General features: G+C 32.0%; 2 protein-coding genes across 2 annotated transcripts; one reads left to right on the plus strand and one right to left on the minus strand.

Annotated features, from left to right (window-relative positions):
- Positions 1–12,498: 12,498 nt before the first annotated feature.
- Positions 12,499–14,044, minus strand: LOC150030956 (exopolygalacturonase-like). Its single transcript, XM_090309364.1, has 4 exons — positions 13,913–14,044; positions 13,520–13,819; positions 12,844–13,362; positions 12,499–12,756 (listed from the first exon to the last, which is right to left on the minus strand). Exons 1-4 carry the CDS (start codon positions 14,042–14,044, stop codon positions 12,499–12,501), a joined length of 1,209 nt encoding a protein of 402 aa, XP_090165490.1.
- A 10,900-nt stretch (positions 14,045–24,944) lies between these two features.
- On the plus strand, positions 24,945–25,382 carry LOC150030957 (uncharacterized; the record flags this gene model as incomplete). The annotated part of the gene is made up of 1 exon (XM_090309365.1): positions 24,945–25,382. A coding segment is annotated over exon 1 (438 nt), but the record flags the coding sequence as incomplete, so codon positions are not given.
- Positions 25,383–27,388: the final 2,006 nt, after the last annotated feature.

The raw sequence follows: 27,388 nt of genomic DNA on the forward strand, positions 1-27,388 counted from the left end.
AATAAACCTAATCATTTATTACATATTTATAACATATTTGTCTAATTCACCTTTTAGGTTGGTTCCCAAGTAAGGTTATTCTGTTTCCGTCAGCTTAAATACCTCAGCCTAGATATAATCTTCCTTAGAAAAAGGTCTCTTATAGATAATAATGTTATAAATTTAATTTTTTATTTAATTCATTTTAATCCTATTAAAAGGAAATTAAAAGATTAAATTTATTTCTAATATAATTAGAAAAATTATTAACATAGGTCTAGGTGTAATCAATTTTAAACAGTTTCAAATTAATTTAACCGATTTTTGCATGCAACTTTGGATTATAGATTTTAATTCTAATTTCGCTAGCTTATATTACTTATAAAGGTTAATGAAATAAATAAAGTCTATTCATGCATCTAATGACATACATCAAAATATAACAATTATATTTTTCTAAGGTAATATCATGTTTCATGCATCTCCATTTTCATTATATAACATAACAATTATATTATAAAGTAATGAAAACATACATATCCATTCATCCGAACTATATATTATAACAATTATAATATATGATGCATGGACATATTATATATGCATGCAATCATATAATATAACAATTATATGTAATATGATGAATGAGTATGCTTAATTAAATCATGAAACTTTATAATATAATACATATATAAAAAATGATGCAAGAGAAAATGTTTATCTTATGGTGGGTTTTTTATACTATATGGCATACAATATGCTATATAAATAAATAAATCATGCATCATATGAACATAATAATAAAAGCAACATACCAAAAATTGCCATCCTAAAACAATAATTAAATTAATGTAACATTTATATTAATTTAATTAATTCAAAAAGAAAAGAAAATAATTAATATTAAAAATTAATTGAAATAATACAAAAAACATCCTTCAACTACCGCTGAGGAAGACTCGAACCCATGTTCTGGAACTGCAAAAGCATGTGAGCGAATGAGTTTGGAGCGTAAAGATGCTCTGTGCCAATGTCATTATGTTGGATTTTGAGTTGTAACGTAGCTATGCTCTGCATTAGCATTGTAATGCTACTGCCGAGTGCAACTACACTGAGCATTCTGCCTTACAACGTAATGCACAACGTTGTTACGCTGTGCGTTACGTTCTAGGAATGAATGCTTCCTCTGTTTCAATCCTTCATCCATTTTGCTTCGTTCTTGCTCCAAAATTCTCCAAATTGAACCCTAGATCTTGGTAAGCACTTTACTACGAGCAACACAGACTTAAAGATTTGATGATATGAAATTAAATGTCCATAAACATCGAGACCTTACAAATCGAATTGAAACAAAGCAGTAAACTATGCCAAGTTTTGAAACATCTATGTGCAAAACTATCATAACTTCACAATGCAGAACTTAAATCCCACCAAAACTTTGAACTCAAGTAAGAAACAAAAATCAGAGACAAAACCTGGCTTTGATACTAATTTTAGGGATTGGAATTCCTCGAAGTAGAAGCAATTGAATGCCTTATTTCTTGAAATTGTTTTACAGAACTTAAAATTCAAAGGCAACGAAACTACAGGATAAAAAAAATTCTTAGCATGCTTCTATTGTGAAAATACAGAGAGGGGAACGGATCAAGAAACACATATCCTTGAAGAACACTTCTTCACGATTCCTCTCCACAGTAAGATCACGAACCGATCGTCTCTTTTTCACCCGTTCACAACAACACAAACACAATAACAACGTAACAACGACATCACCACAATATTTCCTCTTTATTCTCAAGGTGAGAATCACATAGAGTAGAGTGGGCTTCTGTTTAGTTTTGGTGAAGGAATTTTTTTTCTTGAGAGAAAAATTGTAGAGAGATTAAAGAGATGAAGATTCTCTATAAAACAATTTTAAGGTACACTCCCTTTTTTTTTTCTCTGTGCATCACGTATATGAAGGGGTTGAAGGAGTTAAAATAACTTCCTCCCTACTTTAAAATAACTCCCATGGGATTTAATTTTCAAAATTCAAAAAATGAGTTTTAATAAATATATATTAACCATATAATACATATTAATATTAAACCATAGATTATATCATATATAATCTATAACCTATAATTTATATTGTTGGGTTTTATGTCCTAAAACTCGTGGTTTGTAAACAATAAACTCATTCTATAAATAAATAAAATTTTTATTTAAGTTTGATTCAATAAAGTTATATTGAATATATGAATTGCTTATTTCGTTTTAGAAATAAATCCAATAAACTAAAAGATTCATGACTATTACATGAGTACTTGAACTTTATGTGGAGACATAAGAGTGGATCAGGTTCGAGTAAATAGTCTAAATGAGTTTGCATAAGATTGGACCAAGAAATAAGTCACTCTTACTTTATAACGTTGTTTACTATTTAAGACTGACTATTTCACTTAGATGACTTAGGTAACTCGATCTTAATCTTGAACTAACTATGAACTCCTGTTTATTCGGGATTATCCTTAGATTTGTATAGGTAAGGGTTGCTCAACAGCGTAGGCTCAATAAGCCTCCAATTTCAGGGGTAAGATAGGGTAAATAGCTAAGGACATAGGGTGCAAGACGGAATTCATGCCTACCCAATTGAGGGATAAGAGAAAGTTTGTTCTTTTAAGTGTTGAATCCAGGTCTTGAACAAGGAGTCCCACCCTCTCATTGGATCGAGAGGGATTTGGTTTAGTGATTGGATCACAAACCAATTGTTCATTAGAGGATCAGTGGAACATGAGGAGCAAGACATAATTTCGGGGGTAAAACAACATTTGACCCAGCCATTATTACGAACAACCTGTAAAGGGTTGACTTACTGATTATGGTTAAATCAAGTGGACACAAATATATCTACAATGTGGAGAGCGCAACTATCGAGCTATAGTGTCGTGACTCGATAGTTAACAAATATTGATTAATTCGGTCTAACAAGTTTTAGCCAATTAATCTCAAATCGTTGGGGCTCATGATTTGTAGGTCCATAAAGTCTCTCTACTTGCTTGTAAAACATGAATACCTTGAATTAATAAATTGAATGAATTTGGAATGCTATCAATTTGAAGTGTTCAAATTGAATTTCAGTATGAAATGTTCAAATTGAACTTAGGTTTGAATTTGAATAGTTCAAATTCAAATTAGGGTTTGTATAATTATATTTGATATAATTAATTAACATTTAATTTATCGAAATTAAACGAAATTGGAGAGTTTATAATATTTAAATATTGATTTAAATATTAATTACATAAATATGATTCATGTTTAAAATTAGATGTTTGATTAATTTAATATTTGATATTAAATTTTTATTGAATTAATTAAATTTTTTTAATTAATTAAAACAAAATTAATTTTCATTTCTTATTCAATTTTAGAAATTGAATATTGTTTTCTTAGTTTAATTAATTTTGAATTAATTAAAATGAAAATTGTAAATTAATTCAATTTAATTTTGGAATTAAATTGAGATAGTGGAAATATCCACATTTTTGCTTATTTTGGTGGATTGTTCTAAATGAAACACCTAATTCCACTTCTTGAGTGCTTCTTGAAGTGTTAGTTGCTCAAAAGTTTAGTAGATGTATGTAATGGTTACATAAAACTCTTCAATTTACATAGAATGGAGGAAGAACTGGAAAAAGTTTTTGTTGAGTTCTACTCCTTCACTTTAAATCCATTCTATTCCCTTCACAAATTCACTTCATTTTTTATTTCCACAACTCAAATTCAGGCTTAGAATAATAGCAAAGATCTCTTGATGCTTCACTGAAGATTTGGAGCTGAAATCACGTGAAGAGCAGCTTGGATTTTGTTCGAAGCTAAGTAGGTGTCGTTAGTTCTACCTAACCCGAAACAAACAATATTTATAAAACTCAAACAACAACCTAACTAACTCATAGTTAAAATGAAAGTAAGAGGTCGATCCACAGGGAAATGTTATATAATATTTTCTTTAACCAAGCTTAACTATGGAAGCTATAAAATGGGGGTTTTTTTTTTTAATCAAAACAAAAAAAAAACATGCTAAAAATCAAAAGATAAAGGATAGTTGTAACCAAGTTTAGAACAATCTTGCTTCTAATCCAAGTTAGACATTCATTGCAATTCTTATCATTGAATTCTACAAATTTAATTCACAATCGGATTACGCTCGCAACTACTCACTCAACTCTAACAAGCTAGCCTCTACAAAGGCCGACAACTAGCAATAACCTAGTCAAGAGAGCGTTCTATGATTAAGGTTGGATAGGCCAAACCCTAATCAACCTACATGCTCCTACTTCCATTAGGTTCAATAGCGGCCATATAGAATAGAAAACATACGTATTAGGTTCCTGGATTCAATTGCGTTGATTAATTGTTAATATAGCTTACTCAATTAACCAAGTTTGCTCCAAATTTAGTAATTAGTGCATCCTAGGAATAGCCATCAAACACACAATTAATGTTGCCTCTTGTAGATCTTGGCTAGACATTCCATCGAACATATTAAAAGCAACATATACAACAATGATTGTGACAAAACAAAGCATTTAGGCTAAACATGCTCAAGATATAGATCATTCAACATGCTTCAAGAATTAAAATAAGATTAAAAAATGCTCAAATTCAGATTGCTAATAATAAAGAAAGTAGAAAACTCAAAAGAATTTACAAGAATCCTTGAAATAGAAACAAGATTGAATTACTTCAAAAATTCATAGACAAATTCATGAAAAATTACAAGTTATTGATTACAAATAAAAAAGAAATCAAAATCTAATCTAGGTAGAGATTAATTGATACAGAGAGAAATTCCAGCCTCCATAGAATTGTGCTTCTTCCCTTCAGCAAGAAAATGAAAGAAAACTATCCTCCTCCCCTTAGCAAAAATGAAAGAAATCTATTTATAGTTGCAAGAATAGCGTTGAGACGCATCGTTGACGCTTGGTTGCGCGGGATGAATCGCGTCAAAATCTGGAAACAAGAACGAACGCATCGAGTTTTCTGTTTAATACTCGCTCCTCGACACTCGGTGATGGAATACTCGATACTCGACGGTCAATACTCGATGACCTTTTTAGTAATTACTCGATAACTCGAGAACCTTACTTGATAGCTTGATAACAATTTCCTTGATGGTTGATTACTCATGTGAAACCCATATCTCAATTTCTCTATTTAAATAGGTAATTAAGGAAATTAACTAAGTGTAAGTTAATTTCTATGTTGAAGAGAAGGAAAATTTTTAAGTATTGGAATAGATTTTCCTTGAGTAGCTCTGAGTTGAGCCTTAACTAGTTAAATTTGACTAAGTGTGAAGTCAAAAAAGAAACCATGTGTTTGGTGTTAGAAAACATTAACACATGAGATGAAGCTAAGTTTGTAGAGGTTAAAAGAAATTAAGCCTTAAAGTCAAAGTACAACCATGCATTGAGTTTATGAAGTTTGCCCAAACGTTGGCATGACAAGGGACGCATGTTGGTCGAAGCATTGGCAAGAAGCACTTCCCAAAGGTTTCTCATGCGTTGGGATGATAAGAGACTGTGAGCGAGAGCAAGAGGGCTAGACAATGAACGCAAGGCACTGTGCGGACGATCGTGTAGCTACGTGAGGTGCTAAGTGATGCGCTAGATGATCATCTAGCTACGTGCGACGCTAAACGATGCGAAGTGATGCTAGCACTAGATGATAAATGATAAGCATGGGCGCTACGACGATAAGCGTGAGCGCTACACGATAGGTGAAGCGCTAAGACGATGGGTGTTGCACGATAGACACACACGTTAGACGATGGCGCTACACAATGAGCGGACGTGCTAGACGATGGGCGTGATGCGTTAGATGATAGGCGTTAGCGCTAAACGATGCGTGACAACGAGAGCTACACGATAGGCGTAGGAGCTATGTGATAGGTTATGCACTAGACGATGAGCGACAGCGAGATCATTAACAGTGAGAGATACGCGATAGCAATATCATTAACACTGAGAGATCACTAAATGGTGGAGCTATACGATGGGGCATAGGCCCTGTGCAATGGGCGCAGGTGCTACACGATTGGCAACAGCGAGAGGGCTAAATGATGAGCGATAGCGAGAGGGTTGGGTGATAAGTATCAGCGAGAGATTTAGCTAAACGATAGAGCTATGCGTTAAGTGAAAGAGCTACACAATGGACTACACGATGGGCCAAGTGTTTATGCAGTGTTAAGACTTGCGTTACGCAAGGCTGATGAATTCACCCAGATAAGTGGCTGAACCGAGAGGATGTTGAACTTGAGTTAGTAGGAGGTGGACGAATAGAGTTTCATGCAAAGAAGTTTTATGCATGAGGAAGACAACTCAAACTTCATGCAAGTAGGTGAGTGGCATGGAAGTAAGTGAATGGCAAGGAAGTAGGTGGTGGCAAAGCTTGGTGCAAACACTCCAAAAGTTGCTAAAGTAGGAGGTATCTTGCATTGGAAGCCTTAGGAAATGAGATGGATCGGTTCATTTGGCCTATAAATACCACACAAGGTAACTCTTTAGTTTATAACACAAATTCTCTTCAAAGAACAGTAGGAAGAGTGTTTGAGAGCAGATTCAGAGGAAAACCATGCATTTCCAAGAGGAGAAGATGTTGTCAGATAGTGAGGTCTAGAAGTAGCATCAACTTAGGATGAGGAGTTCTCCCAGACTACTTGTGCGTTTTGAGTGATTCCAAAGCCACTTGAAATATCTAAGAGTCTAGTTTTCAAAGTAGAGCTGTGGAAGAAAAAGCTCCAAGGAATCAGACTGGAGAATGAAGAAAATACAGAATGGTTGAGCTCTCGGGTAAGTTTAGGTCAATCTTGATGATTCGAGGATTCCATCCAAACCACGAAGATTTATATTATGAGAATTTAAGGTAAGCTTCCTGATAAATTTTAGAGCATTTTTGTAGAAGAAAGTATCTCGAAATAAGTTTTAGAACTATGAGTAATCCGAGCTTAAAATTGAATCTGGAATTTAGGGTTCAAAAGGGAGCCCAAGGAAACCAAAGAACTTCTAGAGAGAAAGGTTCCTACCTTACCAAGGCGAGTGGTAATTTCCTTTAAGTCTTAAGCATATCTTATAGAGTATATGTATGCTTATATTGTGAATGAGTAATTAGCATGAGAATGAGAAGATGTGAACGGGACGGTCAGGGGTTCAATAGACCTAGTTCCTGAGCCTGGAGCAAAACCTCACAGGATGGTCGAGGGACCGAGAGGTCTAGTTCCTGAGCCTATGAGAGGAAACTCGTATGGGATGGTAAGAAGGCCGACAGGCCTAGCTTTTGTGCCCATAAGCGTGGATCTATGTGCACATAGGAAACATAAGGAACACAAGAGAGTAAGCGTTTATGACTAGTATTAGTTTAACTATCTACCGTGAGTGTAGATAGAGTTGAGAACAGACTCATTCGAGGCTGAGGTTTGAATGTACTAACCTCGTAGTTGTGATATGTTTGTTAGTTTATGAGTTGAACTAGACTCTAGAAGTTGCTTACCACCCACTGAGCTTCTTGAAGCTCATTATTTTCTTTCATGTTTTTCTTTCCAAGTAGTAAAAGGTGAGAAGTTTCAAGGTGCTGCTAAGGTCAATGTCTGCCACAGCCCTAGTCAAACTTTCTATTTTAGAGTTGTTGAAGTAAACTTTATAGTCAAGTCTGAGAGTTGTATAAACGTTATACTATTTGTAATAAAATGAGCTTAGTCAAACAGTTGTTGATTACATCTTTAGGCTTAAAGTTTACTAAGTGTAGTAAGATAGAGATGGGCAGTAGTAATCACAAAAGGGTGGTATCTGCCGTCCTCATGCCTCCCCTCAGGCTCAAGAGGCAGGCTCGGGGCAGGATGTGACTACTCAATAACTTTACCCAATTGTACTTTATAGTATTCTACTAAATACTCGATGGAATTTGATGGAATTTGATGGTACTCAATGGAATTTTGGTGTTTACTCGATTCTCTTCATTTGTTGATTTCTTGGTTACATAATCTTCTCTTAATGACTTCTAAATGTCTTGCGGATTGTTTTATCTAAAAAATTAGTATTTGAAGCACATAATCAACACAATTTTGGGGGAATTAACATAGAAAATATACATCCTTCAAAGACCTAACACTGCTTCACTTGAAACCCATTCTATTCCCTTCACAAATTCACTTCATTTTTTAGTTCCACTCAAATTCGAGGCTAAGAATAGTAGAGAAAATCTCTTGGTGGTTCACTGAAGATTTAGAGTTGAAATCACGTGAAGAGTAGCTTGGATTTCGAAGAATTCTTCAAAGGTATGTCTTGAAACATTCTTAATACCCTATGAACATATTTATTTTGATGTCAAAATTAAGGAATTAGAATGATTAATGATTCTATTTTCTTCCGCTGCAAGTTTTTGTACTCTAACATATATTATATCACATATAATATAACCTATAGTTCATATTCTTTCATATAACCTATAGTATTAATATGAATTATATTCATATTAATTTTACCCTATAGTTTATATAAGAATCACATATATATAATTAATATCTGAATCATATTAAATATTTATTCCTCTCATTAAAACTTTTTATTATACATATCTTATACATCATATTAATTGTATCTTATATAATTAAATTCCTTTAATTAATTTGAATAATTCAAATTAATCTAAAATTAATTTGATTCTCATTAATCTTTATTAAGCTAACAAAGGGGACCTTATGAACCTATAAATTGAAGCTCCAATGATAGAGATTAATTAATTAAACTCTTTAGTTAAATTAATCAACCTTCATTAACTATCGATCACTCCATTAAAGACAGACAACTGCACTCTTTGCACTATAGATATATTTCTTTGTTCCTTGGTTGGGAATGTTCTAAAACTTTCTGTTCATATTTACTAAACATATTCTATTTTTGCAATAAAAGTATTACCGAGACTTCATTCAATAAAAGTGTTATTGAAATTGCATTCTGTTATAAAATCCTATAAACAAACCCATGGCTGGTATGAATACTTTAACTTTATGTAGAGACATAGAAGTGGATCAATTTTTAGTATATGGCCACAAAGATCTATATGTATATGGATGAGATTAGGTACCTCGTTCTAGGGACACAATGGATGTGGCCCACTTTGTATATTCATACAAACAATGTAATCTCAAAATCATTCATGTGGAGACATGCGAGTAGAGGCATCCTATGCAAAAGACGTTTGCATACCAAACAACGAAATAGTCACTTTTCTTTATAACAACAGTTTACTGTTAAAACTGACAATTTCAAATTGATGACCTAAGGTAACTCGATCTTAATCTTGAGCTAACTATGAATTCTTGTTTATTCGGGATTATCCTTTGATTTACAAATGTGAGAATGGTTCAATGTCATCCCTCAATAAGCCTCCCATTTTGGGATAAAACCAGATAGATAGCTGGGACATAGTTCTACAAGATGAAATTCACTCATACTCATCTTAGGGTTAGTAGATAGGTTGTTCTCTTAAGTATTGATTGCTAATCTTGAACAAAAGAGCCCCTCCCTCTCATGAAAGAGAGGGATATGGTTTATTAGTTGGACTATAAACCAATTGTTCAATAGAGGATCAGTAGAGACTTAAGGAGCAAGATGTATTTATAAGGCTAAAACGGTAATTTTGAGATAGCTATAAATTCAAATGACTAGTGAAGGATCGACTTACTGATTATGGTTAAATCAAGTGGACAAAAATATATTTACAGTTAGAAGGGTGCAACTATTGAGCTATAGTGGTATGTCCCGGTAGTTAATGAATATTGATTAATTTTGTTTAAAGAGTTTAGCCAATTAAATCTCAAATCGTTGAAGCTCATAATCTGTAGGTTCATAAGATCCCTCTACTAGCTCGTAAAAGATTAAATCTTGGATTAGAATATTGAGTGAATTTGAAATGTTCAAATTCAATTTTAGGGTTTGGATAATTATATTTAAATAATTAATGTTTAAATTTATTGAAATCAAATGTATTTGGGGAGTTCAATATATTTGAATGATGATTTAAATATTTATTACATGAATAAGATTCATGTTTGAATTACGTATTTTATTAATTTAATATTTGATATTAAATTATTATTATTTAATTAATTAAATTTGTTTAATTAATTATTTAAAATCAAATCAAATTTCAATTTTAAACTCAATTTCAGAAATTGAATTTGAAATTATGTTTAATGTAATTATAAGTTAAATAGAATTTAAAATTGAAGATGATTTTTGGGTTTTAGTGGATTTATCCATTTTTTGGATTTCTTGGTGAATTTCTTCTTAAATCAACACCTAGGCTACTTTGATAAAATGATGAAGTGCGTGCATGATGAAGTAGATTAAATACTTCAAACTTTCTGAGATTCATGAGATGGATGCTGAAGTTTTGGGAAAATTCTGCTCAACTTCTTTTCCTCTCAAACCCTCTCCAAAGCCACAGAAATTTCATATCAACAAGAGTTCCACCACTCAATTCAAGTTTGGGATCAGTAGAGAATATTCTTTTGGAAGTCTACTGAAGAATTTGAACGTCAATTTCATGGATTTTGCAAGGATTAAGTAGAAATCTACAAATGTATTCAAGTTGAAACCTTTTTATTGAAATTGGGTGTTTTAGCATGCTTGTTATTCAAATTAATATAATTAGAGTGCTTAATGATTATGTTACTTCTGTATTTTGTAAGTTTGTTCTATTAATTGGATATAACCAATAAACAACACATTGGTCCTTCACAAATTGCTCGTAAGTACAGCTGAGTCAAATTTACTATTTTACCCCTATAGTTACACCCAACTTCGTAAGTACCACTGATCCCTCTATGAACAACTAGTCATAGTCTAACTATAATTAAATCCCACTCATGCTAGGAGAGGGTGTGACACCACATTGTTCAAGACTCTGAATGATCCGTTAAAGAAGTAATTTATCTACTTACCCTGGGAAGGAGTGAATTTCTTCTTATGTAGTTTGTTTCTAGCTCCCCAATCAAACTAATCCCCAAAGTGGTAGGCATAATGAGTCGAAAAATCTGGCAACTCTCACTTATGTAAATCAAATTACCGCCCTCATAGGTAGGAGTTCACAACTCACTGAGGATTAAAGTCAAGTCACCTATGGTCATTCCGGTGAAATGAAAGTCTCTTGTAGCAATGGTGTTCTAAGGAGAGACTATTCATTTTGTGGTTTGGTCTTATACAAACTCTTTGTATAGAATACCCCACTCGCATATCTCCACATGAATGGTCACGAGCAGATCATTTGTAACACTTTACAATGATTAGAACAATTACAAAATGGTTTGTATCTGCAGTGTCATAAGGATAAGGTACATAATCTTATCCATCTACTATAGACCGTTCAATTTATTACTTAAACATGATCCACCTGTATGTCTTTACACACATGTTTAAGCTTCACCTAATAACCTTGGATCTTAGTTTTTTTGGTTTTGGTTTAATGTAACTAAATGTCAAATAAATTAATACTTATTTTATTAAATAAGTAATATGTTCGTACAAATACAGTTTATAAACTATAAAACCATGAGATTTAGGGCATCAACCCCAACGATTCAAATATTATTCATATTACATAAATAACCTTTTATTTTTAATAATATGGGTAATGGGATAATGCATATAACTAAAACTATAAATATTTTTAACTTATATAGAATTTCATTCTGTTTTCATAAACACAACATATTAAATATTAATTTGAGATTTCCAACTTTTATTTTATTTCTCTTCCAACAAAATGTCTTATAGAGTCCTTAAAATCCAGCAATGGGATCTTATGATCTTAATATTGTTACCTTTACTTGTACAAATTTTTTAGACTCATTATGCAATTAATATACATTCATTAAATCAAGGTCATTGTACTATAGATCAAGAGTTGTACTCTTATGCACCATTACATGCATTTTATTCACAAGAATTCTTTTAGCTCTATAGTAACAACTTATGTCATAACTATCTTTGATTCTCTTTAATTATTGAATAGTAATTTTATGATCCATCACAAATCAAATTTCCCTCGAGCCACATATGATTTTAAAGATATTTTAACTTAGCTTACTAAATAAAGAACTATTAATAAAGCAATGCATTTATTATAAATAGAGAAAAACTGAATGTGTATGCATTAAGATAGATAAAAGTACAATGGACAATACACAAGATGTAGCATCATGCATTCATGTAATATGGAAAAAAAAATGTTCATAAAGAAGACATTTGTGGATTAATCAATTACTCAAAATAATATATTATTTAGTCCTAAGGATACATTTCTTTGTTCTTCTAAAACAACAAAGAAAAAATTATTTGGTCACCACAAATTAATTCTATGAGAATTTGGGTGCTAAAGTTTTATGCAATTACAAAAATAATTTAAACTAGTTGCTTTAGAATATCAAAAATTAATTATAATTTTTTTCCATCAAATAGTCATCTCTTAAAAAATAGCTTAAGCTAATGGAGAAGCATTAGGAGAAAGAGGAGAACAAATCGAAGGATTTTGTTTTCCAGAAATGATGGGCTTCACATTTAAACATTGAGATGTAATTGGGCCTTCCCTTCCGCTATATGTGAGGTCAATGTCAGCTAGCTCTACATCTTCACATGGAAACTCGGAACTACAAAGAAGTTTGACTGCGAGCGCATTACCTGAAGTACCTCTGATATTCTTAAAACTAACCTTACTAATCTTGACTTTTGATGGACTCTGAAAGGCAAGAACATAGGACATAATCTTGTCACTTAATTTAAGTATTAAAAATTAAATTAAAAAGAAGTTTAATAACTTTCGTACCTGTTTATTACATAGGTTGTGTGGACAGTATTCCTGATCTATGAGAATTGGATTGCTGACATTGACCATAATTATATCTTCATAGTGCATATCAGAAGCGGTTCCAGCAGCAGGAGAAGCTGGCCATGTTTTGATTCTAACGCCATTCGATGTATTCATCAATGTACAATTCTTAACTATGATTCCCTCCACAGGTTCTTCAACATTGTATTTTCCTAGGCTTCCTACACTTATACCATGTCCAGGCCCACATGTCACATTAGTAATTGTTACTTGCTTACTTCCATCCCCAAGTGAGATACAATCATCTCCAGTACCAATGTTTGTATTAAGGACATTAATCCCAAGAGATCGACCAATGTGAATTCCATCAGAATTAATACTATCTCCTGGTGCATTTATGGTGAAATGTTGGAAGGTGAGGTTCTTACAACCCAATACATTGACATGAAAGTTCTTGCTATCTTTAGACGTTATATCACTTACTGTCGAATTTTTTATAAAGCTTAACTGCAAACTCTGCATTTTTTTAAATAAAATAAATTATCATACTTATATATATTTACTTAAAAAAGAGTAAACGTAAATGTTAGTTTGATAGTTAAAATTGTAACAATAAATAATATATGGGCCAACAGTACTAAACATTTTTGTTACGTGATTAAATTGTGCTTACCATGGGAATACGATCACACTTTGAGTTTTTATGGCAATCATTTTTCTCCCACGCCACTTTTCCTTGCCCATCTAAAACACCACCACCTGTTAATGTTAAGTAATCGATATATCTGAAACTAATCCATCCGTCTCCGGTTAGATCCGGTGGTGCCTGCAATGTTCCTTGAAGTTGAATTTCGATGGGGCTTTTGCAAGGGCCCACCAACTGAACTGCACTTAACTTGTAAGTTTCTTTTGGAATAATGACTTTACTTTGGGTTGTTGATGCACAAGCTTCCTTCCATGCATTTGTTAGTGCCTATTTAATTTTTAAAATATATTAATAAATCTGATTGATGCCACTAGATGTTTTATTTCTCTCAATCGATGATAATAAAAAATGATAATTTACCTGAGATATTTCAGCATTAGGTGCAGCACCATACTTTGTCACATCGAAAACACCATCACTAGATTGAGATTGCCCTCTAGATAAAGAAACCAATATGAATGATAGAGCCACAAAGTTCAATGTTGTACGCATCTTGTTCTTCTTCTCTACGTCTATATTTTTTCTTTTCTACCCAATCTCTTGTATAGTTTTGTTTTGGAAGAAAATGTTTGTGTATGTTTCAATTACAATTCAAAGTATTTATATTGAAATAGAGAAATCCAACACCACTCAATTTCTCCTATAATTAGTTTTCTCCTTTACTCCAAATAAGGATAAGTAAGTATACTACTTGTCAAACTATGATAAACTATTTATGTCTAAAAACATGCCATACCTTTCACCCAACCTGATCAAATGTTATCCCACAAATGTCTATCTTGGATAAAATAGTTTTATGGGTGAAAAAGTAAACAAAAATAAGTGGCCCATTGTAAACATGCATAATTTTAGGAAAAAAAATCTTTAAAAAACTAAATATAACAATGGAATTGTAATTATTTCTAATTTAATTAAAGTTTTAGAACTAGTGGTAAGAAATTTATTCAAATTAAAAGAGAAAGATCAAAATTTAAAATATTTAAAATTATATTTCCTATCAATTTATCTTAAAAGATATTTTATTTTATACGTATGATCTCTATTTTAATCAATGTTGTTAAATCCATTTATTATTGTCGATCACTCTTAATTATGCCGTAGTGTTTATTAGACATTTTTATTGTTTTTCTAGTACCCTTGAAATTATTTGTTATTTAATTAAAGTTTTAGAACTAGTGGTAAGAAATTTATTAAAATTAAAAGAGAAAGATAAAAATTTAAAATTATATAAAATTATATTTAATATCAAATTATCTTAAAAGATATTTTATTTTATACATATGGTCTCTATTTTAATCAAGGTTGTTAAGTCCATTTGTTACTGTCGATGACTCTTAGTTATGTAGTAGTGTTTACTAGACATTTTTATTGTTTTTCTAGTACCCTTGAAATTTATTAATTGTCCATTTTCTTAAATTTCTTGATTGTGACAAAAAAAAGTATCTTCTTATCATTATTTTGTGTTGGCTTTTTGACCATTAATCTCAAATAATTAATTAAGATTTATTAATTATTTAATATTTTGATGATAACAAATTTGAATAACTTTATTAACAATTTGAGTGCTTTAAAGTGTTCATTGGCTAAAACTTGAAATAACGATTCCAATACAATTTGAGTCACTCAAATTGGAGCTCAAATGAAGAAGATATAGCCGAAAAGAACATAACGAAAAAATCTGAATCTGATGATGTGGTAGATTTTTTTCCATCAAAGTGGTCTAAGTAAAAGGTGCCACTTGGGACAATTGAGAAGTGACACATGGTGGGTTTTGGAGTTTTTGTTGAATTTAAAAGAAAATGAGTGTTAAGAAGATATATTATTATATTATTTTTTATTTGTGTTTAGCGGCTAGTTGGGTAAAAAAAAAAAAAAGAATGAAAAAAATTATCATCATTCACTTCTATTGGATATACCTTTGCTTTTAAAAAGAAATTATTATTTTTACATCTACTTTTAACTCTCCACCATTGATTTCATTTTACCAACATCCAGTGGCCAAAATTAAATTTGGATTTCACCATCTTCCCTCCATTTTTAAACTCTTAATCTTGTCCACATTTTAACATCAATTTTCATTTTTTCCGATCCTCCAAAAACAAAATACAGAACCTCCACATTAAAGTGGACCATTGATGATGTAACGACCGGATCCTTACACATTATGATCTGACCGCTACAACATGCATACTTAGACTTTTCTATCATGAGACGAGTTTTGGTGAAAATTTCAAAGAACATATCTAAGTTTTATTAATTATATAGAAAAACTATATAAAAAGTTTATTTATCAAAATACCAGGATCCATAAAACATTAGCGTGGGGTACAAAATGCATATGCCTATAATAGTCAGTTTGATGATTGGCCATTTGAGCGACGTCCAATTCTGCCATCTACGCTGTGCTCTTACCTATAAAGTCTGTAAAAATATAGGATGAGTATATAATATACCCAGTAAGTAGTTCTCATGTAGGGTAGTTACCAAATGCACAATCACAAGCAACATGTCATGAAAACATATGGTTGGGATCGAAAATGTATAATAATATGTGGTGGTCAGTTATACTTCCAACATAAATCTCTCCGCCCTGATACGAAGATGAGGACCTAAGCGAAAACTAACCATCTGATGATTAGCGGGTCATGTAGTCAGTAGGGCCAGAGTCGTATCCAACATCAACCATTAGCATAAACGTAATATTGGACTAGAGGGGTGCAACCATACATACCCTGCTAGTCCCTAGCGTAAACATAATGTAAGATTAGGCCTGAAGGGGTGAAACCATACATGCCCTACCAGCCCTGGAAGCATAAATTTCTCCGCCCTGATAAGAAGATGAGGACTCAAGTGGAAACTAACCCATCTGATGATTAGCGGGTCATGCAGTCAGTAGGGCCAGAGTCGCATCCAACATCAACCATTAACATAAACGTAAGATTAGACTAAAAGCATAACTTACACCTAATTAAAACTTGATTTTAACGTAATCGTGAACAAACATAATGCATAGGGTCCCTTGTAGAGAAACGTATTCTAAACATGTAATGCAATATAAAAATTAACATAACCATGCAACATAATAAAGGTACACTACCATAGAACATTTAAAGAGAGGGTGAGATAAACTACTTACTGTGATCTAGTTATTCCTTATTATTCTTTATGATTTTATCAGCAGAGCTTTCCCTTTTTAAACTAGAAGGAAATTTGGGCAGCACCTTACCCGAGCTTTTCTCTTTTAGCCTCACAGAACTTCCTCACTCACACTTACTCTTTCACACGATTCTTTGTTACTGAGATTTGTTTGAGAATGAGTTAAATCTTCGGCAAAGGGTCCTATTTATAGTAGTTTTCAACTCTTCTCAGTGTGACAAATCATCCTACAGGTGGCTTCTTTAAAATTACTTAGGGTTTAAGGATTCCTCTCAATAAGACACCTAATCTTGGCTAACGTTTGCCCTTACTTCATCATTCTTTGTTTGTATTCAATTTTAGGGTTTTTTTCTATGTATAATCTATAAGATCGTGGCCAAATTCAACGCATAATCCACGCTTGTTCTCAGAATCTCGCTCTTTCCAGCTTTTTCGCTGGTTTGGCTCTCGCAACTCTCGCTCCTGCTCCCGCTCCCACTCTCTCCCATTGTCTCGCTGAGAATCTCGCTCTCTTTACTCTCGCTCTCTCCAATTTTCTTTCCAATCTCGCTTTCTCCACTTTCGCTCTCTTCAATTTTCTCTCCAATCTCGCTAGTTTTCACGCGTGGTTGCCTTCACTGCTTGTGGATTCCACTCCCTCTTTTTAACTCTTTCAAATTTTAAGAGTATATGGGCAATTAATTCACCTCCAATTCTTCCAATGAGCAGTGCCTAAATAAAAAGTTATCTACTGCCCGTTGTCTTCTGAATTAGCTAGCGTCCAACTTCTAATTAATCCTCCCTGATTCTGCTCCCTTATTCATTATTTTTGGATAATGAATAAATTTCCTATTTTTCCCCTTCTAAATTTCCATCCCTTTAAATAAAATTTCGTTCTGCTTAATATTTGACATTTAATTTCCTATATGCGTACAAATCTGGGTTGTTACAGATGACGGGAAATTGGAGGTCACTTTTACTCGACAACCAACTTCCCTTGGACGCGGTATGCGATTCATGTTCCTAAGATATGTGTTGATAGTCATGCGTCGATGGTCATGCGTTGGAATGAAAAATGCGTTAACGAGTGTATGCGATGACCATACGTCCTACCACAAGTTTTCTTGCGTTCACACCAAGTATAACATGAACGCAAGTTTCTCGAGTAATTGGAGGTCAAACACAGGGACTTGTAGCTATATGTTTGTGGTGATATACATGCGGAGATTTAAATAAAATAATGGAGGGGATGTTGCTACGTTAATCCTACTTCTACTTCTATCTAACAGATAACACAATGAGAATGTGCATGAAAGGTAGAGATGTGACAAACCTTGACATGAAATAAATGTGTGGGAAAATAGATAAAATACGGAGATGTTTTCATTGCAAAACTTATGAATGATCGCAAGGCAACCTTAGTCAACGCAATCCATGCAATCATGCTACAACCATACACGACAAGTCATTTTCCAATGGAAATGCGGTGCTCCTAATTCTAGGACGCATGTGTTGAACACAAAATGTCCATAGAGCTTATTCTAAGTCTCTACTCTTGTCCTATGCAATGATGCAGAATGCATGAAAGCAAGGTGACCGCATTCAATCATATCCTATCTCTAATATGCATGCGATGCGTTAATAACAAATAGTGCCCATTCCTACGCGCCTATCTCTTGTGTTATCTGTTCTAATCTGACTCTCCCAAGCCTAGATTCTGATCTGACCTTCCCAAGCCTAGATCTTGTCCTTAGACTACCCTCCCGAGTATCCCTAATGGATGAATGAAGCATACATAATACAAGAAAACCGCATAAACTTCGCTGACCTAAGATTGTTACTATCCCTATTGAACAATGCATAGCTTGCTTAATGCGTCCAACCACTTACCCTCCCGGGCAGTTGATTGTTGCTGACTTCACTCATAGACAAGCAATGCGTTAGCCTATAGACAGGCATTGCAGCAGCTCACACTAAGCAAATAAGATTACTCACATACTCGCACAACGCATACCTCTCGGTAGTTTGCTACATGTTTAATATCCCTAATCCACATGACTAAGTATGCAATACCCAAGCAATCCCACTAAGTGTTGCAATGAAAGTAAATATGCTAAGCAAGAAGATGGAGATGGAGTCGAAGGAATAGAGAAATGCATTGAAAACATATTGTATTGATTTCTTAATTCCAAAATGTTATACAATACAATATGAGAAAAGAAAGGAAAAGAAATGACCGGCTGGAAGCAAAGGTTTGCTTCCAGCGGATGTGCGTCAAAGTTGTCGGTGGTGCCATGGATGGGTGGAGGAGCTAAATCTCTCGAGATCTAACTCCGGTCGAAAGCTCCAGTCGTCACTTGGAATGGATGAAAGAGTTGAAGAACTCTCAGCCGTCTTCTCATGCTAAATTGGCAAGAATAAATAACATACCAGATTCCATTGAAATTGATGATAGCTTTAAGATGATTATTGTTTTCTTCAACCAAAACATTGAATGCCCTTAGTGGGATCTCTATCTAAATGGGATTCAAGAAAGACTAAGTGCGAATTATTTTGGTATTTTGAGGATCATAGCCCGAATGTCTCTTTATATAGTAGTTTAATTAGGGTTCCCATTAAACTCTAATTAATTAGGAATAAGTTTCTACCCATTATTCCATACTCAAATAGGAATCTAGGCCCTTAATTAATTAGATCACATAATAGACCCAATCTAATAAAATAACCCAATGTGATAAATTATTAATCCACATACATAGCTCATACTTTAATTGTATGTGTTATTATTTAAATACGTCTAATATGTCATGTTTTCTTTCCTAATGAATTAAATGCGTATTCCAATGATTCAAATTTCAAAATGTCTTTTGGGTATTTAAATTTTGATATAAATAAAATACGGAAACTAAATTATATCTAAAATTCTCACTTTCATTAGTTAGAGTAAAAAGGGTCAACGATCATAAAATTACTAAATAATACAGAGTAGGAAAAAACAGACACCAAAAAATATACTGGTTTACCTCAAACTTGGGAGGACGTCCAGTCTTCTGCAACTGCAGATTTTACTATGAAGAAGATTGCAATGGTTCCAAAACTCACGCTACAAAACTCTCCCAAATAGCCCAACACAAACTATTTGATTCCCTATACTACAACTTGATATCTTGGAATTAACAATGAAGAGAAACGCCTAAAAAACTCGAAAGAAAAAAAATCTCTGCATTTTTTTTCCTTCACTGACGCATGGGTATTAAAAAAGATGAGAGAGAAAATTCTTCACACTAAAGAATTTGTGGCTATCGCAAAAAAGTTATGTCTCCCCTTTTTTTCTTCCAAACGTGAAATATATATATATATATATATATATATATATATATATATATATATATATATAATATGTATAGGTCATGAGTAGCCTAGCCAAATGGCGAAGGCCCATCAAATCATGAAGAGAACTTCAAGTCCACATGCAAGTTTGATTTCCACCGCCTTTTATTAATTATTGGTCACCACCATACTTACTGATGGAAAAAAAAAAAAAAAAAGGTGAAGGAGTTTTGGGCTCCACAATTCCTAACATTCTCCCACTTGGAGACAAAACGACGATCTTGACTCCCACTACAATGAAACTCATCATCTTGGCAAACTCCAAGACTCAACACCCTCTACATCTGTTATCTCTGATCTTCTTGATAAACTCCAAGGTTCAACATAAAACCTGTAAAATCAACAAAGTAACAAAATAGGAAACAATAAAAGATAACAGTACCTCATCTATTCTTGCCCCGAGATATGAGCAAGCTACGTGAAACTGTCCCCCAGACATAAAGGATAGTCACGTACTTCTACTACAGCTAAGTGTTACCAACTGACATCTTCTTCAATCCCGAACACATGTTTTTGAAGAAAGATTGAAGAAGACACATTCTGCAAATGGTTTGACCACTTCCTTCAAATCTGTTGCCAACTTGGAGACTTTATCCTTGACCTTAGCAACTGCTCTGGCCTTCCATTTTGATGTCCTTACTCGCTTATGCGACTTCTTCAATTCATTTGATTTTCTGACAAGTGGGGATTCGTGATAGCCATCAACTTCCTCTCTCAAACTTCCTAATTGCTTCTGAACTGACGTACCTTGATTTGACTTATCAACATTGGCTATCATTATTGCTGGCTATACTATATCTCTACACTTGCCATCTACCGCTTTAATTGGCATCCACCGTCTCTCTGATCTTTTGACAACACTAAACGAAATTTGTACAGTGTAGAATTTTTGTGGCCAACTGCCACTACTTGAGATCCCAACATAAGTTTACATTGGCGACTGCCAAGCTCACACATGTAACCCTCATCATTTAATTTGCCAATAGAGATGAGATTTATTTTCATCTTAGGAACAAACCTAACATCTCATAGTACTAACTTTTCTTCAAACTATGTCTTCAAATTAATGTTCTCAATCCCAACGATCTTGGAAACTCTACTATTCCCCATTCTCACTAGACCACGATGTCTTGATGTGAAAGATGTGAATAGATTCCATCTGAAGCTATGTGTACTAAAGCTACACTGTCAATTGTCCATTTAGATTCATTACTTCTATAGTTTCAGCCTGATTTACCTCTGGTTTTCTTTTCTGATCCTCTTCTAGTTTCCTACACTGATTTTTTAAGTAACCTTTCTTGCGACAATAAAAACACTCTATTTTCTTATTCCTTGTCTTCCATTTTTTATTACTGACCCATCGTTTTTGGAGTCGACCTTGCCTTTACCTTCACCACTAAAGCTGAACTAGCAGTTGATTTTTTACAACTATCTTTCCTACTAATTTCTTCAGATATAGCTAAATCACAAATCCCTGAAAACTTTATTGTGTTATCCTTCACTGTATTAGTCTCATCGGCTACAAGACTAGCAACATTCATTGACAAACACATCCTGATGATTATAATAATTGCTTCTTCATTCAGATTCTCCATCTTCATCTTAAATCCCTTTTGGTCTCTCTTTTAATGGCTTATGCAATTTCTTCCACTGACAGCATGAGTATTATATAAAAACATGAGAGAAAATTCTTCACACCGAAAAATTTGTGGCTGCCGCAAAAAAAAGTTACGACTCTCCATTTTCTTTTTATAGTTCATGACTGACCTAGCCAAATGGGCCAAGGCCCATCAATCACAAGTCCACATGAAGTTTGATTTCCAGCGCCTTCTACAATTATTAATCACCACCGTATTTGCTAATTAAAAAAAAAGTGAGAGTTTTGGGCTCCACAATTCCTAACAATTTCTAGTATAGGAAAGGATTTTGTAACACACTATTGTAGTGAATATATTTTTGAAATTATTAAAAACAAAAGCATTACCAAAACCTATTTTGAGGGTTAATAATCTCTTTTTAGGATAGTCATCTACTATATTGTGCAATTATTTACAGGTACATATCTATGTACCCTAACCTATTAAATTTTTTAATTAACTCTTCTGATAGAAAAAAGTATTGATATAAAATTTATCATAAAAAATGTTTATTGGTACTATTGGATTGTTCTATTTACATATTCAAATATATTGTATATGCTACTCAGATACTACTTAGCACAAAACTTTAATCAACTCTATTAGTAAGCCAATGTAAGTATAACTCATCTGATGTATACCATATAATTTCGATTAAATTGTCAGAAGTTTGAATATTCAAACACCTCGTAAATTATTCAATTCAAAAAAGGAAAACAAAATCTTCTCAATGGTATATGCTCCCACTTGTCTAAATATATTAACAAAATAATGATATAATGACCCAAGCTATCAACTTTATGTTAACAATTTATTCTGAATATAGGATTGCTATAGTTTTAAAATAATTGTCGGTAGCTATAGCTATGAAAAAAAAAGTAGAATAATGTTTGGTAAAGTTTAAATTTGAATTTGAAAAAATTAGTTAGGATGTTTAGTAAATTTAAAATTTATGTAATTTAGTTATATAAACAAAAGTATATTATCATTTTAATTATTTTTTGTATTCATATTCGATTTATAATTTATTATAATATATATATATATATTTTGAAAATATACATATCATTTGCGTTGCAACTAATATTTTGTAGTCTAAATTTTTTTCATAAAATATATATTTTTTAATAACTGTTGTAAGAAATTGAACAAATTAAAATTTGGAACAAATGTGAAAAATAAATTAATGAAATGATAAATTGAGAGCGGCAAGGAAAGATACCAAATTTTTAGGAAAGCTGAAATCTAAAAGGTCCATCAAATAGGTTTAGCACGTTAGAATAAATAAAAAATGATTCTAGATAGATTAATAAATAAGTTGATTTATCAAACAATCCCAGCGTTGAAGATTATTATATAATCGCATTTTAGGATTTGTGAAAGCAATCTCAAACGGCCTTTAATTAATTTCATAAATTGATAGTATATTGGATACCTTTCTCGGCCTTTTGATTAAGATCAAGTATAATATTTGTTCTTATCGATGATAGTACTAAAATGTAAATTGAGAGTATTAATTAAAACATTATACGAAATTGAAAATTGCCTAAAGAATTTAAAATTATTCTATAGTTTTAACCCTTACTTAATTTTTCATATATGTATTGATGATTATTTTGGATGGATATCTGATTATGAGAATGAGATTAATATAATGAAAACTGTGACAAAGGAGGAATACTTGGCTTTTTTAAAAAGGTAATTTATTCCAATATTTTTTTTGAACAACTTTAATCCAATATTTTATATATCGCTTCTTTTCATTTTTTTTTAATTTTAATTTTTGAAAATAAAATTTATAAATAATATTTCTCTAGATTTTTTTAAAACCTTGTCATTCATTTTCGTTTTGAACTTTTAATCATGAAGTTTTGAAAACTAATTAAAAATGCAGTCTTTAAATTTTATTTTTGTTTTTAAAATTTGGTTTAAAATTTAAATATTTATGTAAAAAAGATGAAAATCATTATAAATAAATTAGAAGAAAATAATCATAACCCTTAGAAACTAAAGCAGACAATCAATTGACCGTCAAAGGAAATTTTGAATATGTTTAATTTAACTTTTCAAGTATTTAATTTAGAAAATAAGTCAATTTAAAAAAAAAAAAAGAAATATTTGACAACTAGTAAAAAATAATTTTTAAAATACTTTCACAAGTTTATTTTAAAACATCATCATCATTATTATCATTAATAATAAAAATGACCTTTTTTGTCACTTTTTTTTTTCTCTTGTCAATAATCCAAATAGACCCTTTAATTTTAGAGTAATTTTTAAAAAAAGTTTTTTCTCTTTCATTCTTGGTAGGAGAAGCAGTGGTTTCTCAAGAGGTGTATCGCGATATCGAGGAGTTGCGAGGTAATGCCACAAATTAAACATTGTTTAATAATATTAAAAACGGATAATTCGAACTTTTGACTGTTTGATGTATGCTATATACTTTATACTAATTGAAATATATCCATATTAGCGTTAACTCTAACATTATTATCTTTAGCAATGGTGATAAACTATTTGTAATTTAAATATAAGTATTTTAAAAAAGAAGTTAGAATCACACACACGTACATATTTTGATAACATGTGGGATGAGACGGAAATCAAACCTTTGACATCAAAACTGATAGTACATACTTGATATCAGTTGAGCTATGCTCATTTTAGTATATTAATACATCTTTATTCCATTACTTGGACATATAGGAATGGAAATGACATCAAAATTCGACAAATGAAAGACATAATAATTTTAATAATAAAAAGATGTGAATAATTGAGTATTATTATTGTTATTATTTGAGTTAATGCTAAGGCTGTTTTTTAATATAGAAAAATAAATCAAAATATGACAAAATTTTAGAACTATCAATGATAGACACGGATAAACACTGATAGACTTCTATTGGTTTATCGATTATGTTGTCCAACAATCAAGACCCCATTTGATGCCCATTTCTTTTGAAAACTAAGCCTATAAACTCTCACTACCATCTATTGGTTTATCGATTATGTTGTCTAGATTTTAGAAGTGTTTTCAAATTCAAAACCACATTTTTAAAGCTAAAAAACGTATGTTGTAGGTTTCAAAAACATGTTTTGTTTTTGAAAATAAGCACAATTTTCAAAAATTAAATGATTATCCGGGGAGAAATGGTTACAAAAGAAGAAAATAATATTGTTTTTTTTAGAACAGTTGCTTCTGAAAAGTTGAGAGAAAAATCTTAACGATGTGTACACAAGAGGAGGCAGCAATAGAATACAGAGGCATAAACGCAGTGACCAACTTTGATTTGAGTAGTTACACAAGATGGCTTAAACCCCAACACAATCCAAATCATAAGCAACCTTCTTCACCAATTTCCTCCTTTCCAATTGATACTCCAAATAATAATACCCTACATTCTTCTATTGATCTTCACTTTCCTATCTTTCAATCCATCAGTAATGATTCTAATAATAATGATGATGTTATTATTCCCACTGCCCCACAAACCTCCCCTCAGACAGCCCTTGGTCTTCTCCTAAAGTCCTCCCTTTTCAAACACCTTGTGGAGAAGAACATTGAGAATGTTAATGAAGAGGAGCATCCCAAAGATGAAGTCAGAGGGCTACTTTACTTTGTTGATTCTAATAATCCCTACTTGAATTTACACTATCCATGTCAAGTAATTACCAACTTATCACTATCTACTCCTTTCCATTACTCCTCTTTGATTTGATCCCATATATTTCATTTTTAGTTGCTCGAGAGTGTACGTATGGATGTCGTATATTTAAGATCGGTGTAAAATGATTGTTTTTTCAAGTATTTGAAGAATCATTTTGAAGAGGGTGTTGTGTGCCTGTCATGTTTAAACTATAGTTATTTGACGAAATCAACAAGGTCTTGATCTTGGACAAATTTGTATTTCAATATTTAATAATAGTTGTTTAGTGAGCACACTAATTAGTTCTTGTTCTTTCTCCAAGATAATAAGCATATCAATTGAGATAAAACATACACACTTGACCATGAGATTAGAGGTTTGAATTCTTCTACCCTAATTCTTGTTACAAAAAAATTCATATTCTTTCCATTAATATATGAAAATATGTCTTAACTTCATAAATTATTGTGATAATGTAGCTAAGATTAGTAGTCATTCAAATGGATTACGTAATCCAAAATTATAAAAAAAAAAAAAAAACCTAAGAAAACTAAACAGACGAATGTACAAGAATATGTGGCCGAAAATAATGGGTTTTCCCTTTAGTAGCCCTAGAGTTTAAAAGAACATTATATAGGGGCACTCGAGATTTTCTCAACGCTTGAATGTACAAGACTAGTGGTGCGATGCTGCTAGTTAGCTATAAGGTTAGTGCATCGCAACATTTCTTGAACTCTTAAGAGTGTCGTGATTCTGGCTGCAACATTGCACTATGACATCCTTATGCATCTTCTTGAGCTCGATTGCTCGAATTGACCTCTAAATGTTTCATTAATCTCCAGAATTTACCGAATACATCTCAAAGGTCTCTCAAGCTCAATTTCCCGCCATAAATAAAATCTAATCATAAAATTCCTTAAAACTAACATGATTTAAGCCAAAAAGATAATTCTTCGTGGAGCTATTACCATATAAGTCGAATTAATAAGTTTTTTAAAGTTCTGCTTTTAAAATAAACTATTATTTTAGGGAACTAATATCATTCTTTTTTGGATAATAATCATAGAAAAATATGAAATTTCCATTCGTTTTTTTAATGGCCTCAAACTACTCGTAATTACGAGTTCGTGTTTTGTTATTGAACATTGATCAATAAAACTAGGACACCAATTTTTTTTTTTTTTTTTTAAAAAATGTTTCTTTCTAGATAAAATAAATAATTGAATAACAAAGTAAAACATTTCAAATGGTTGTTGTAAGGTACTAACACCTCAAGTACCACTCAATCATTTGAATCTAACTTTGGTTAAGTATTCCAGTTTTTCTTCAAACTAAAATGGATAACTAATCACACCCCACAATTTTTTGTGCAACTGCAAACTTCTAACCTCGAAAGAGACTCATAAGAAAGGACGTTGTTGACCGCTTTGTGTCGTAATGACGTTGCAACAGAGTAAGTAACTATTACATAATAAGTTACATCAATTGTGTTATCAAAATATGCTACGAAACCTTATTCACATACTAGATTCTTTAGCCTATTTATTAGGTATGATCCTCTTATATGTCAACCCAATATTATTAAGATTACATAAATAATATTTTATTTTTAATAATATGGATAATGGGATAATGCAAATAACTAAAACTATAAATATTTTTAACTTATATTAAATTTCAAATTTCATAAATACAATATATTAAATATTAATTTGAGATTTCCAACTTCTATTTTATTTCTCTTCCAACAAAATGTCTTACAAGTTCTTAAGATCTAGCAATGGGATCTTATGATCTAAATATTGTAACCTTTAGTGATACAAATTTATTAAACTCATTAATCAATTAATTTACATTCATTAACTCAAGGTCATTGTACTATAGACCAAGGGTTGTACTCTTATGCATTATTACATGCATTTTGATCAACCAAGAATTCTTTTATCTCTACAATAACAACTTATGCCATAACTGTTCGGATTAGTGTCCTAATTCTCCCGGAGTCTCGTTGTTTTATAAAGATA

The sequence above is a fragment of the Benincasa hispida genome, unplaced genomic scaffold (assembly GCF_027475165.1).
Source record: "Benincasa hispida cultivar pf3 unplaced genomic scaffold, pf3_genome.v1.1 HicScf1552, whole genome shotgun sequence".
In the NCBI taxonomy this organism is placed as follows: domain Eukaryota; kingdom Viridiplantae; phylum Streptophyta; class Magnoliopsida; order Cucurbitales; family Cucurbitaceae; genus Benincasa; species Benincasa hispida.

Bases quoted from the DNA above. Each gene is read 5' to 3' on its own strand.
- LOC150030956 (XM_090309364.1), bottom strand. From the start codon at position 14,044: ATGCGTACAACATTGAACTTTGTGGCTCTATCATTCATATTGGTTTCT. The intron at 13,363-13,519 runs GTAAGCACAATT...AAAAAAATGCAG, and splicing joins AGTGTGATCGTATTCCCATG to AGTTTGCAGTTAAGCTTTAT. The intron at 12,757-12,843 runs GTACGAAAGTTA...CTTGCCTTTCAG, and splicing joins ACAACCTATGTAATAAACAG to AGTCCATCAAAAGTCAAGAT.